This window comes from Opisthocomus hoazin, chromosome 11 (assembly GCF_030867145.1).
Source record: "Opisthocomus hoazin isolate bOpiHoa1 chromosome 11, bOpiHoa1.hap1, whole genome shotgun sequence".
In the NCBI taxonomy this organism is placed as follows: Eukaryota; Metazoa; Chordata; class Aves; order Opisthocomiformes; family Opisthocomidae; genus Opisthocomus; species Opisthocomus hoazin.
The window spans coordinates 10398721-10413825 of NC_134424.1; the positions used below are offsets into that span (position 1 = coordinate 10398721).

At 34.7% G+C, this 15105-nt stretch overlaps 1 protein-coding gene across 3 annotated transcripts in view; it reads left to right on the forward strand.

Annotated features, from left to right (window-relative positions):
* The window catches only part of CFAP20DC (CFAP20 domain containing), a 92078-nt gene that overhangs the window by 28114 nt on the left and 48859 nt on the right, over positions 1-15105 (forward strand). For all 3 annotated transcript variants that reach the window (XM_075433050.1, XM_075433049.1, XM_075433051.1), the window contains 3 exons: positions 6018-6132; positions 8989-9145; positions 11830-11994. In XM_075433050.1, coding sequence (XP_075289165.1) covers positions 6018-6132; positions 8989-9145; positions 11830-11994 — 437 coding nt within the window. The remainder of the gene's footprint in view (positions 1-6017; positions 6133-8988; positions 9146-11829; positions 11995-15105) is intronic.

Here is a 15105-nt window from a genome sequence, read left to right on the forward strand (position 1 = left end):
TAGCAATTCTTAGTAATTAGAATAAATAGTTTAAATGTGAGAAATATGGCTGTACTTAAAAGACCTGTTACATACAGCAGGTGTGAACGTAACCTTTTCTTTGTCTTTGTAAATATGAAAGGACAGATTGTCTCTTTAAAACAGGTACATTCATGGAAAGAAAAACAAAGTGGAAAGAATAACAGCAAATAAACTAAAGAAAATAGCGAACAGAATTAGTTGCAGGCATAAATAACTGCATTGTAAGGGTAGTTTGTTTAGATTCTTGAAAATAAGTAGACACTAAACTTTCCACATATTAATACTCATTAGAGTACTTTGTGCTGAACAAATTAAAAACTGTTTTCTAAAATTATGGTATTCTGAACGATTTGGCACAGTTAGCCATGCTTCAGAGGAACGTACCACCGTGCTTGCAAATAGAATTTACTGAATACTTGGAGAGAAATATGAGCTCATTTCAAAACCAATAATATTAAAATATTGATAGAAGTTTCTAGAATATGTTATGAATATTAATGACCACTTCCAGAGTGATTTTTGAAACGTGAAGTTCTAAGAGTAATGAAACTTCTACAACACATTGTTCTTGATCAGTGAAAATACCCGATCATTCTTTCAGTTGGAGAACTGATTGCAAATATGTCAGTATCTTGTGGGAAGTGCTCAGGAATCATCAGTTTTTTGTAATTGCTTGTATTTGGAAAGTTTTTCTGTTCTAGCAAACAGATTTGATGATTCTTTTTTTGCACCTGCCACTTGTATTACTGCTTTTTTACAGATACTCCTTTAAGGGGTCTTTGTTGTGTTTGGGGTTTTTTTTTCCCTTAATTCTCTCCAGAAGAACATTATCAACAAAAAATTCCAGTATAAAAAAATAAAGCTGGTTCTTCACAACTCGTTCTCTCTGTCTAGGTGACATACCAGTCTTCCTGATCGCTTATTTTGTAGAGATTTGATTGATTTTTGACGTAACTAAGTCTGTGTTTATATGAGGGCAGAATACAGTGTTCTGGGTTTCACATGATCAGGCAGCCAGTTCAGTAATGTACCAGAGTTGTTATTACACCAATAAATTACCATTGTTATACTAATGAAGTGCAGACTGCTCCTGAATAAGGAGGCTTAAGCATCTGTAAGCATGGCAAATCAGCTGACCTTTGCTATTCCTTTGGTTTTCTATCTTTTAAATGGTGATGATGACATTATCTAATGTTTCTGTAGTACATACTTTTCATGGAGAAAATGACACTACAATACAAACGTACTAATAGTTAAGCTTTACCAGAGGATTCTATCTGGACTTTGAGAATAATACAAGGAGATTTCCATTAATAATAGATTGTATGGGAGCTGCTCTTTGCTTAGCAACATCAGTGAAATATCTTCTTTCATGTTTGGTAAACTTCCCATTTAAGTCATTTATAAGGAGAAAACCACTTTCCTTTTAAGAACAAGTGAGCCTGATAAATGAAGCATCCCTTCAACAGGCCAGGATCATTTTTTCGAAGTTCATCTTAAGGCTTGAATTGAACATTAACAAATGGTTATAAATTATTATGCATACAGAAGCAAAGTGAATAGGTAATCTGAGAAGATGAGTTTATCTGTAGTCTTGGATAGTTGCTACCATTTACTTGCAATCTCACTATAGTTACCATTGTGAGGAGAATAGTCAATCAAAGTTGAAGATATAAAATAAAATTGAAAATTGAATTGGAAGGTAATTTTACTTTCAAATCGTTTGCAAATGTAGATGTTAAGTGTGAAATGAATGCAGTTAATGACCATAGCTGGGAGAGTTATGCACCTGCTGATCACAGGAATATTATTATAAATGAGGTTGATTTTCTTGTTGACTACCTCATTTTTCTCAACATGGTCTCATTACTTTTCTATCACATGTCTGACCCTTAGATATAAATACTCAAGCACTGACATAATAAAAATACATTAACTCCTATATAGATTTTTATGTATCTTTGAAAATCAAGATGTATGCTGCAGATGTTTCTTGCCTTAGTAGGTTTAACATAGGTCATGCTTTTTAATAACAGCAAAAAAAACCCAAAAGCTTAAGTTTCACCACAAGTACTCTTGAGTCATTTTACAAAGGAGAGTTCTAATGTTCTAACTCACATTGTCTGAATTCTTTCAGAAAAGTGTTTCATCAGAACCCTGTTTTATTTTTATCTTCCAGGGAGCAATGTGACTGAAAAGTCTGAAAGTTACACAAACTCTCAAATAGTTACTGTTCTTTTTCCATGAACTAAATTATTTTACAGAATTTTAAGACCATGTTCTTTCTTCAGTTTTGCCTGTTGTTCAAATGCTTCACCTACTTGTGCCTGTAGAATATAAAATATTTAATTGTTTTAAATTTATTTACTGAAATAAATTTTCAACTTCTTTAGGTACAATTATAACTATATATCTAAGGTTTGCTGCTTCTTTACAGCATACATACCATTACAAAAAACATTTTAGACTTGTGTGATAGTCTGATATAAATGTGTATATTTTTACCTAAATTAATGTGTTTAGTATTGCACTTTGGAATGTAACTGAGCTGTACATTTACTCATGGCCTTTTTATTGCTAAGGTACCTAATATTTTTCAGGAGGGAGAAAGATAAAACTAATTAGTGAACTAATATTATGAAGTGAACGTAAGTTTTTATTACCAGTTGTTGGGAGATATGCATGATTTAAGTCTAGGCTCGTACTGCTTTATCATAGCATCAGCTAAAGCAACAATCTCCCTTGAGAATTATGCAGCTTGAGTTTCAGCAAGAATAGCATTTTTGTTTGTGTTTTAGCACTCGTGTTACTGCAGCTACCTGATTCCTCAGCACAGTTGCTCAGCTCTACACATAACCAGGAAATCTAGGGAAGTTTCAAGAAACCACTACTCTTTGAAGTTCTTTGGTGCCTCAATTTCTTAGCACTTGTGAACATCGAAGTTTGGAATAGAGTGGAGAGTTTCTGAAAACTACATCGCTAGGTTTTTCATGGAAGGGTATATGAGAAGCAAAGTCATGGATAGAAATAAGCCTTGATCTGGGGCACAGGCTTAGCTATGCGGCCAGCTTGCTGATGATCTGATGTAAATTATTTCACATCTTGCTTAAATTCCTTCAAAAGTAAGATCAAGCCTAGAATGCTAGGATTGGAAGACACTTTGAGGCCTTTTGATGAAATCAGTTTTCAAGGATTTCATGGTATTAGTCATCCATCAATAAATACATTTGCAGCTGATACTGAAACTGTTATGTGACATGGTAGCAGTGGTGAGGATATAATATTCTTCCTCCTGACACAGTAGTAAAATTTCTGCCTTTGAAGTGCATGTGATTTATGAGAGGAACTGCTAGTCTTTGAAAATGAAACAGCTAGTAGACTCCTCCACTTTGTTTTGATTTGCCTGCCTATGTTATGAGGTTGAATAGATTAAAGATCAGATTGTCTACAAGGGAGAGGAAAGCTGATGGACTTTCTGTTTGCTTTGCATGATGGTCTTAATGAGTATGGGGAAACAAGAAGGTGCTCCTGTGTTTTTTGTCACCCGTACTAGTAGAAGCTTTGGGTGTTTATGTACTTGCAGTATATCCTTGGTTGAACTCTTGAATTGCGAAAAATAGCTAAAGTGTGTAACACTCCAGAGTTAATTCTTTCAAAGTTGACCTAAGGAAGCCAAAGAATATTTCAGGGTGTTTGTCTGCAAATTTTGGGTGGTGACATTTCATTAGTTAAGCTACAGGTAGTCCTTACTAATGAAAAAGTGTTTTCAGTAATTAAAAAAAAAAAAAAATCTGCAGGGCAGTCTCACAATTTTTAAATAAAACCCAGCATTTAAATATAATGATTATGAGTAATTATTTTTAACAACACTAAGTAGTGACAGAAAGTTGTTTATTGTAATTATTTGTCATCTTCTCAGAGGGGCTGCTAATTACACAGAAATACCCATCTGTTAGAAATGCACTTGTTCACAAATAATAGGTAAATTAATCATTATTTCCCCGTACAGATTGCAGCCTTTAATGTCTGTTCTCTGGTGTAATAAGGTGGGACTGCTGGGGGGTATCAAGGTTGTGCTGCTGTTGTGGTTTAATCCCAGTAGGCAGTTAAGCCACACACAGCTGCTCTCACTCTCCCCGCAGTGGAAAGGGGGAGAGAATCACAAGGGTAAAAGTGCAAAAACTCATGGGTTGAAATATGGACAGTTTTATAGGTAAAACAAAAGCTGCATGTGCCACCACGGTGTCCTGGTTTTGGCTAGGACAGAGTAGTAGCTGCTGTGCTTTGGATTTAATATGAGAAGAATGTTGATAACACTGATGTCTTCAGCTGTGGCTATGAAATCAAGGACTTTTTTCCAGTCTGCCATATTCAGCTAATGAGCAGATGTGCAGGAGCTGGGAGGGAGCACAGCCAGGCAGCCAGCCCAAGCCGGCCAATGGAAATATTCCATAACATGGGTGTCATGCTCTGTTTATGAATGGGGGTTGGCTGGGGAGCAGGAATTTCTTTCTCGTTTCCATGGGTCTGAATCCTCTCTTGTCTGTGAGTCTGAATCTTTCTGGGAGCTCAGTCTTCCTCAGGAGTTTTGTGAAATTCACAAAAATCTGTGTCCGGGGTTCCGCAGTCGCTGCTGGAGGACTGACAGAATCGGTCATCGGGTGGTCATAAAATTGTTTTGTGTATAGTTTGTTTTGCTTATTCATTAGTAGCATTGTTAGTATTTCCTTTGTCTTATTAAACTGTCTTTATATCAGCCCATGAGTTTTACCTTTTGTCCATTTCTCCTCCTCATCCCACTGGGGCAGAAGGGAGGGGTGAGTGAGCGGCTGTCAGGTACTAGTTGCCAGCTGTTAGGTTAAACCACAACACAAAGCTAAATGAGGCATCTGCTACTTCCCATTGACAGGAAGGTGTTCAGCCATCTCCAGGAACGCAGGGCTTCGTTGCTTGTAACAGTTACTTGGGAAGACAAACACTGTAACTCTGAACTTTGCCCCTTCCTCCTTCTTCCCCACAGTTTTTATCACTGAGCACAACATCATATGGTATGGGATATCCCTTTGGTCAGCTGGGGTCAGCTGTCCCGGCCATGTCCCCTCCCAGCTCGTTGTGCACCCCCAGCCTTGCGGGGCCATGCGAGAAGCAGAAAGGCCTTGATGCTGTGTAAGCACTGCCCAGCAATAGCTAACACCCCTGTGTTATCAACACTGTTTTCGCCACAAATCTAAAACATAGCACTGTACGAGCTACTCTGAAGAATTTTAACTCTATCCCAGCCAAAACCAGTACAGCTGTTCACAAGATTTGAAGGAAACAGAACATAAAAATGAGCTTCTTTATCAGTTTAAAGGAAACATAATCTTTGTGATCATGGTTGTGGTCTGAATCTATTAGAAATGTTAAGATTCAGTGTCCTTGGTGTCATTGTGAGATGACCTGAATAGTGAGCAATAAACTTCTGTATTATATAATTCACATTTGAAGATATGTGCTCAGGAAGTAAAACAGATGGACAATATCTTGTGTCTATCTTTAAACCAACAAAGAGTCTGTATAGAATGACAGAGGCATTTTTAGGAAAAGAAAGGAAATAATGTTTTTCTAGTTAGCAGGTGCCAGTGTGTCCCAAGATAACACAAGCTTAAGGGGCAGAAACAGTGTGTGATTATTAAAGGCTACTGGGTTCTTAGTTCATACAAATTGAATTCTTTCATAGTCTGAAGGGCTATGGAAATCTGGCAAGGAGTGTAGACTGTTGAAATAAAATTAGCATGTGAAGTGATTTTATATATGCAGGAATATAGCCACAAAGTTTGAATTTGAGAAAGAAATCTCATTACTTATCTTGTAAAAGAAGTAATTCTTAAATTCCGTATTTGCTAGCACTGACATAAAGGTTTTGCATATGGATATTTTTTTGTGATTGCCCAAAGATACTGGTTTATTGAATTGACAAAGATCTGTTCCATTCTCTCTTGCCTTTTCTTTTATAGGATAACTGATTTAGGAAATATTAAAAGAAGATTGTATTTATCAACAGTCCACAAGGAGTTGTCTGTAACCCCTCTGCATGCAAAAATTCCTCTGTTTATGATCAAGCGCAAAATAGTAGGTACTTTTTATCAAGGGAATATTTCTTGAATGGCACTTGAGCACACTTTTTTTTTTGTCAGAAATGTTTTATGTAAGTTTATAGACCTGTTGAAATTACTGTTTGGTTTAGAATTCAGTTCCAGCCAACTCAAGATACATATGTATGTCCCGTCTACTAGATGGCGTCAGAACCACTTAATACCACTACTCTTCTACCCTTCTAAAATTAGGAGTTCATTCCTATTTTACAAGATTAATGCTGTTTGTGATGTGTTTATCTCTCACTTCTGCTGTCTATTCAGCCTTTGTAAAGTTCTCTGTGTCCCTACTACTTCTTCATTATAGTGCTCTTGTTCATATGCACCTTGTCCTATAGTGACCTTCTATTACATTTTCTGGAGCTTCAGGTAGACTGTAGCTGATGGCTACTTTCATGGGCTTCAGGTTCTTCCAAGATTCTGGTATATATAAAACAATGTATATGTCAAACTGATGAAAATAGCCATGATCTTCTCCCTGTTCCTATCTCCCATGCCCAGCCACTACATACAGTAACAGCTGTCAGGATACAAAACCTGATGGTTACCATATGACCTTGTAAAGACTCAAGTCTCAAATACTGCTTTAGAAAATAGTTTGGAAATGAGAATATTTAGATTTCCAATATTTTGAAGTATGCACCAAGAGAACTAGATAACAGTATAATAAGCAGATGTGGATTTAAGGCTAGACATGAGAGAATATTTTACAAAAACCTCTGAAGTTACGACTTCTTGTAAGGTAGTTTAGGTGAAGGCAGCTATGATAATTGTAGATTTCGGGAGTTTTCTGCTTTGTGGGAAGAACTGGTTGGATTTTTTTCAAATGAACATGCATCAGATTATACCCCTGAAGTTACCATTAATTCAGTGAAATTTTTTTCTTCAGTGTGCTATCAGTTAGTCGATCTTGGTGTCAGGCTAGCACAAATGTTTCAGGATTAAAGTATGCATTAATGCACAAGTTAAATCCAATCAGAATATGGACTTCAGTTATTATTTAAATTAAAATACGTAAGACATTAATCAGAGATCTGTCTAAATGCTCTGATCAGTTATAATGACAAAATATTTTTATAACCTTAATGCTTGACCAACCTTAAAGAGTAGGTTTGTATTTCTTAGTATATCTGACTGCATATCTGTCATCTTTTAAATAATTACCTGCCTCTTTATTGTTGCTTTTACGTAAAGGAGTGAGTATGCTGCTTTCGGTGATTAGATAGGTCTTTTATGTGGCTCTGATAGTTTACCTTACTGTATACACAATCTGATCATTATTGTCAATATGACTGGTTGTGAATAAGGATAAAATATGTTGTTTGTTTAATCGTTTACATTTTTACTTGCTAGCTTCCTGTGTTGTGTTCTTACAAATCATGATATTTTTCAACTTCAGCTATAGAAATATCAGTTATAATTAAATACTGTATTTTCCATTCCATTGCTTGGTGTCTTTAAAACAAGTTTTCCCTTCTTTCCAGAATTTCAAAGTTAGAAGCTGAATTGTAATGTATGCACCTAAGTCTTTTCTCAAAAGATATTTACTATTTGGTATTTAGAAACTAGTACTTTGACTTTATAAGGAAATGAGGCATGTGCAATCGTTATGTCTTAGTAGTGTTCTCCCCCAATAAAACTTCAAACCATTGGTCAACTAAATTTTACATGGGAGTAATTGTATCAAATGTATTACAGTTCTGTAAATTTCACAAAAATGGTTGCATTTCTTCTCAAGGCCATCTCTGTTTATTTCATGGTTATAGAAGGTGTGTTAGCATCTGCCCATCCCTCACTAGGTATCAGAAACTGTGAGGAGAAGAATTGTTAGAAACACCAAAACTATGAGCATAGTTGTTTTTAAACATCAGAGACTAAACGGAAAACATAAAGCCACAAGAAAACATTTTGTTAGTAGTTCTGCTTGTGGTGTTACTTGTTTTATATGAAACTTCTGTTTTTTCTAGGAGGATAACGGAAGTCTGATATGGTCCATGTGCAAAACAGATACCTGAAACTTCCCATTTCTATATTGAAAAAACAGCAATATATATGTGTTGAATTAAATGGAAAAACATTGAAACTGGGAGAATTTAAAGAGCCACTAGAATAGTGCAGGAGAGTGTAGCACATTGATGTTAGGATTCTAAAGGTGTTTCCTGAAACAAATGGAATAATCATCTAATGAAAATTAAAGCATGTATTTAAGTAGGATCTTTAGCAACTCAGGCAGTTGTCATTATCTGATTTGTCTTTTGGAAATGTCTTACCAGGAATGGATAGCATTTATTATAAATGAGGCATAGTTTTAAGGTTTTATGATACACTGGGGACTTGTCCATACTAGAAATTTACCTGATAGTTTTCAGTGTGGAAGAGGTGCAAACTTTGGAGAAGTCCTTTTTTAATGCATGTCAGAAAGAAATAATCAAAGAATCTCCTGCTATAGCCTTTGAAGCACTTAAGCTGCAGTAACTTTAACTTATGAAGTAATACTGAATAATTCTTTTTTCCCCAAGAAAACCTTCAATAAATATACTTTCTGACAAGTTAGGAATAGTTGCAGAACATATTATGGATATGCTAGGTAACAGAACTCCCTTGGGCTGGCAGTCGCTAGGTCATATGTACTGATTTGTTTGTATAAATAATTGTTGTAAGTGCGAACAACAGTAATATCTATTTTATTATCAAAATGTTATGTGTTGTGAATCACAGTCTGTGAGAATCTAATACTCCACAGAGACTTCATTAATAGAGAACTATATGCTAATACTCTTTTGCAGTTATTAGTTTTTGGGTTTTATTAAAGAGTATTGTTTCTCTTTTCTAGTGGTGCAATATGTGTATTGACTTGGTAGCATTCGCCAGTGAAATATTCAGAGGAGCTGTCTTCCAGTCTTTGGATGGAATTGTTATTTCAGCTAACTGTAAACTGAGAAAGATCTTCACTTTAAAATCCAAGCCTCAAGATACAGCTGAGGAAGATGGTGTGTTGTAATTACTATGTAGTCTTAATCATAACTGTTCATATTATAAAATCAAAAGCTTCTTAGCCATAAGATTGATGATGTGAAAGTTTATATGATTTCATGAAAATTAAAGTGATAGTACAGCATATTAATTCTGCTAGAGTTGCACTTCAGGCAACTAATCAAACATATGTGTACTCCTCTATTTTAAACATTTACTTCTTAGGAAGTATTTTATTGAAGAAATTCTGGCAAGGCTTATCAAGTAGAGAGCTTGTTTTAATGAGAGTATCTTATGCTGATAGAAATCAGGTTTTGGTCAAGAAGAGGGTGTCTGAAAAGAAAGAAATACTGAACTTAGCACCGGTTGCTGTTTGCTTTCTTAATTTTGGATGTTAGCAGCTAATAAAAGATTTCTTCTTTAAATAATCCAGGACGAAACTATAACAAAACAGTATATGAAACAGAGCTGTGAAACTATCATAAACACCTCTCTGTGATCTTTAGTCGATTTATCTTAGTGTGACCTTGGGAAAGTAATACTGGTGGTGAGCTGAAAAATGAGAGATTGTATTTGTACTAGAGCAAGATATTGGTCAAAGGTTTATCAGCCTCCAAACTAGCATCATAATCCTGAATAATTATTTTCCAAAGGAGAGAAATTCGTTCCTTCCTGATATTTGCAATAACAGAGGAGGAATTGAGAAAGCATGGCTGGCACTTTCTTATTTTCAGGGAAGCCTAGGTATAGTTCAGCTTCAAATTTGTTCAAATTTTCATTTTGTGACTTTTAAAGAACACATCTGAAGAAAGGGTTCTGGTTGCTGAAGGAGGGGTAGTTAGCAGTATTGTATGTGTAACAAAATATGTCTTCCATTTGGAAAACCATAACTAGGTAGAGTATGTGATTACTCTTCTTTTTTTTTTTTGGTGGTAAGGTTGGAAAAAAAATATTAATTCAAAAAATTACTACAGAGAGAATTTGGTAAATTCTCAGCAGAAGCTGCAGTTAGAGGCCTCACTGGCTTTATTTTAATTTTATTCCATCAGTGCATTGTTTTCTCTCTGCAATTCTAAACAGTTTTTGAAATGTGCATAAATGTTCAAAATGAGTTCCAAAATTCTAAAATGTAGTTAACGTAATGAGTAGACAGCTTTAATAAACTGTATGTGTGGTAAAATATTGCACTTTTAATCACTGGATTGTCAATTCTATGATTATTATACAGCTGGTGGTCATTAGTATTTTCTGTATGCTTATGATTTATCTAGGCTAGTCTTAAAATTATGTTACAGCTCAAGGTTTGGCTGTGTTAAAATAACACTATACTTCATACCCAATTACAGAAAAATGATAGTAGTTTTTTGTTACTAACTCTCAGTTAACAATCATGATTTGATAAAGATTTTTTCTCCTCTCAGATGAATGAACCAGATAGTTGAGCTCCACTGAATGCAATGGCATTGCAACTTGTAATGAGGGTCAAGTTCTTTGCTTAAACCTCCTTGGTGGTAGAATTAATGATTTCACAGTGCAGTGTGTGTGTTATTCTTTCTTAGTAGCTTCTGTATAGTATGTTTTGCATACTTAAAATGATAGCAACTGGAAAGGAGAAACCACATATGCTAAGAAATTATTTCTGTATGAGATCATTCAGATAGAATGGGAAAGAAATCATCTCTGCCCCATGATATTGAGACATACAAGCTTGAAATATACAGTATGTATAGTTTCTGGTTTCCACAGTAATCCTGAGGTTACATACAGGGTTTTTTATCACTAAATATTGTCTTACAGCAGTAAATAATGTACTGGCTTGGTGAAAAAATGTTTGCTAGCATTTATCTTAGTTAAGTAAATACGTCCACTACTGAAGTGTAACATGGGACACTTGAATTTTTCTATTAGGATCTCAATACTTGATCCATTGTTTGGGTTTGGGGTTATGTTTTCCTCTTCTTATTCTTGGAAAAGAGGCTAATACTCACTAGTTTACTATATTCAAATTTGGAATGAATTTGCATCAGAACATCATGAATGGTTCTGGCTCTGGATACCTTTCTTCATAGAAAATAACTTTAGTAAACTCAGTCCATATTGGTTATCAAAGTGAAAGCAGAGACAAGCAAATACCATTCTACTAGTGCCTGGTGTCACAAGAATAGATAGGTTGACAGCTTTTTGGTTTATCATGAAAGTGTAATGGTGTCCAAATTTTGGAATTAAAGTTTGTCAGGTTCTTTATTTGCATGTATGAGACTCCTCTGTTTTCTACTTCAGTCCTGCTGATATCAGTACTATTTTCTGGTGTTCAGTTTGTCTGAAAATCAGTATATCAGTATTAGAATTAAAGCTGAGTTGTAGTAAAAATTAACAAAATATGTTTTGAGATTGTTTTGCTTGTTTGCTTGCCAAATCAAAGTTGATTTACTATGGCTATTCCAGCCATTGGTGCGTACTTTTTACTTTAAATGTATTCAGACTTATTGGCGTAAAAAATACACAATATCATCTTAAAATGTAGATGCTTAGTGTCTTAGAAGTGAACAATTGCAGCAAATTTTTCAAATTACCATAATCTATTAAGTTGTTATAATCATATGAACTAAAATATGTGTAATCTAACTGTCAAATAATGTAAATCAAATTTAATTCCATTGTGTCATCTGAGTGAAGGAAAGCCCATGTTTTTTGATTCTAGGTATGTGTGTTGCTCCGTTTATGCCGTATGAGTCCACAGATGTTATTCCTCGAACCTGCCAGCTAAATACAGATGTGCCACAAGTTACACAATTGCTGGACCTGACTAAAATTCACAAGCCAGAAATAAAATGCAGGAGATATCCAATAACAGTGCAAGAAACAGGTATTCTGTTGTATTAAAATACTGTGAATACGATCTATACAGAATGCGTACAAATAATGGATTCTTTTTTTGTAAAAGTACTTGTTAAAAGTTCCACTGTCTTAAAATAAGAAAAACATGGCAGCTCTTCCATAGCTATAATGTCTTGAGCACATAGACACATGTCTGTTCTATAGTTTGAGATCTATGTGCAGCCTGAACAATTCTTATTCAAGTGTGGGATTTATAATAAGAATATTTGAGGTTTGTCTTCTCAATGTATATTGAAGTGTGGCTGTTCGGTTGTTACACTTCCTTTTCAAGTGTGTTTACATTAATGAAACTCTTCTAACAATATGACCATGCATAGTCTCCTTGGCTTATGCTCAGAAAAAGGAATCTTGTCTTATTGGTGTCTTGGAGTTATTTAAATGTTTCTGTAAACTAGAAGATAATAAAACATGTAATTTAGACTTTGAAAGCATTGCATAGAAGAGATTTATTAAAGAAGCTAGGAAGTCATGTGCCAAGATACAAACTATTGACTTGGATAAACAGTTTTAGGTGAAAGCTAAGAGCAGGAGGCCTCAGAATTTTTTTGTTCCAGGCTCCGCATTGCTTATTATAGTCATGAATAATCTCAAAAGAGAAGTGAATAATGTGAGAGCTGATTTTTCATGTGATAGTTACTAGAGTAGTAAAGAGGGGGACTTCAAAAAGTTTTAAACTTGTAAGATGGGCAGCAATCCCTTATGCATTTTTTCATGAAAAACACTACAGAGCAGGTAACATGCAGGAAACACCATATTTTGCTGAACAAAGCTTCGGTTTACTGCTTTTATTTCTTGTGGCCACTGTGTTGAAAAATTGTGAGCTGGCGACCGCTGTATAGCTAAATGTGTAACGATACCAAGTAAAGTCTAGATCTGATAAATGCAAAGGATTGCGCATTGGGGAGAAATGTTAACTACAGTTAAGCTTTAAAGTGTCAAAATTAAATGACTCGAGGAAGGAAGATTATCATCACCACAGATACAGCTCAGTGGAATTCTCAGATTAATATGTAGCTACATTTTAAAGAAACTAAGATACTGGATAGCAGGAAGTTCAAATTCATATGAAATGGAAAATGTATCAAACCTTTAAATAAATCAGTTTTGCATTATTATCTGAAATGCTTTATACATTTTCAGTTAAATTGTCTCAGAAAAGATTTTACAGACAGAAAAATGATTCAGAGAGAAGCAGCATGAATGAAAAACTCTCACGTGAAGATATGCTGAAAACATTAAAAATTTGCTTAAGGGAGTTTATAAAGTAACGAGTGATACAAAGAAAGTTCAATAAAAGCTGCTTTTCCTATCTCATGGCACAAAACCAAGACATCATTTGATCTGGTGATGCACTTGAAAATTAAAAACTGATAAAAGAAAATACTAGGTTACGCAGAACATGATTGAAATATGGAATCCACTGCTACAATAAGCTCGCAAAGAAATTTGTATGATTTCAAAATCAGTTGGCCATTTATATGGGTAAGAGTAATGCCCATGTTGTTTTATTTAGCAGCAGTAAACGTGTGAAGGGAAAATTTAATCTTGTACTTCTAGGTTTTTGCAAGCTTACTCTAAGAATTGAAGTCAGATTATTTCATAATTTCCTGATGAAATTGTCTTGTGCCATTTCTGAAGCATTTGGGTTTGGCCATTGTTTGAAACTGAATGTTAAACAGATTATTGGCCTGTTCTACAACAGCACTTCCTGTGTTTTTATGTTGAAGTGGGCATGTCTGTCTGCGTAAGATTTGTAAGCCAAGAATCAGTGGAAACTGAACTGTAGAAGCAAATACCAAGATTCGAATGTAAAATTGCTTAAATAGACTCAGGTCAGACAATGGACTGCTTTTTCCTAAACCTTCTATTTTACTTTAAAACTGCATATTGCTTTCTACTTGCAGTAAAGTCAGTAGCACGATTTCACTAAGGCAAATGTCATTACAGTCCCTAATTTTTTGATTCAAAATAATTTAAAACAATTTTGTAATGAGCTAGATTGACACTAAATAACAGTAATAGAATAAGAGACATAGGTTGTGTTCAATAATGGAACTCTGTAGTTTTCAAATTACTCATAAACAGTAGTGGTCTTTAAAATATAACTTAAGGTAAGTATGTAAAGAATGAAATAAAATTTTCAGTTATTGATGGAGGGGGGGTTTCTGGTTGAACAAAGTGGTTTTTTTAAAATCAGTTGTTGAGTTTTGAAGACATCAGCTGCATTTCCAATGAGGAAGTAAATCAATGTAGGAAAAACCCCATATTTTTCACTGGTAGCACATTTCATGGATTAGAATTGTAAAGATGTCAAAAATATACTTTCCCTATTTCCAGGATATTACTGTTATTGTAAATCTATTTGCACATAACTAGTCTAGTCTTTTTTTAAGTTTGTAGATCCATTTGCAACAGTAAATATCCTGGAGTATGTGCAAGTACTTCTTAAAAAAGAGAGTTCTGATGGATTTTAAAATGAGAATATTTTGTATACCCTGATTCATGTCCTTCATGGAGAACTGATAATTTCACCCCTTTTAAAATGTTGAATTGGTTGTTATTTTCAGCTTAAACTTAAGAAGTACGTAAACTTCTTACTGCTAGAGCTTAGAAAAATACACAGGTGAAATCTCTCTCCGTAGGCACCCGCTTTCCTCTACTCTTTTGTTATGTTATTATTGGCTTCTGTACAAGAGACAAGATGGAGCATTTAATTTGGCCCACATAATAATAGCAATGTCTATTTTCCCCTTATTCTGTACCACCTTTTGTGAGTCATGGATTTGTCATAATAAAACAGGGTAGTAAAACATCTTTTGAGAAGGAAGTAGGTCTGAAGTAGCTTAGAAGTGGATCTGAACAAGCAAATTAGAGAAAGAATCCATTTCCAATACATCTGCATCCATGTAGGCAATGTTAGAAGTGGTGCTGTAAGGAAGATACATTTTTATTCCACTGTTTTTAGTACTTTCTCAGTCTTGAGGATTCTCATCTATAGTGTTTGAATTCATTGAATAATTATTTCCACCATTCTGTTTAAATGCTTTGGAAATACATGTGCAAAGTATTGCCCAAAGGA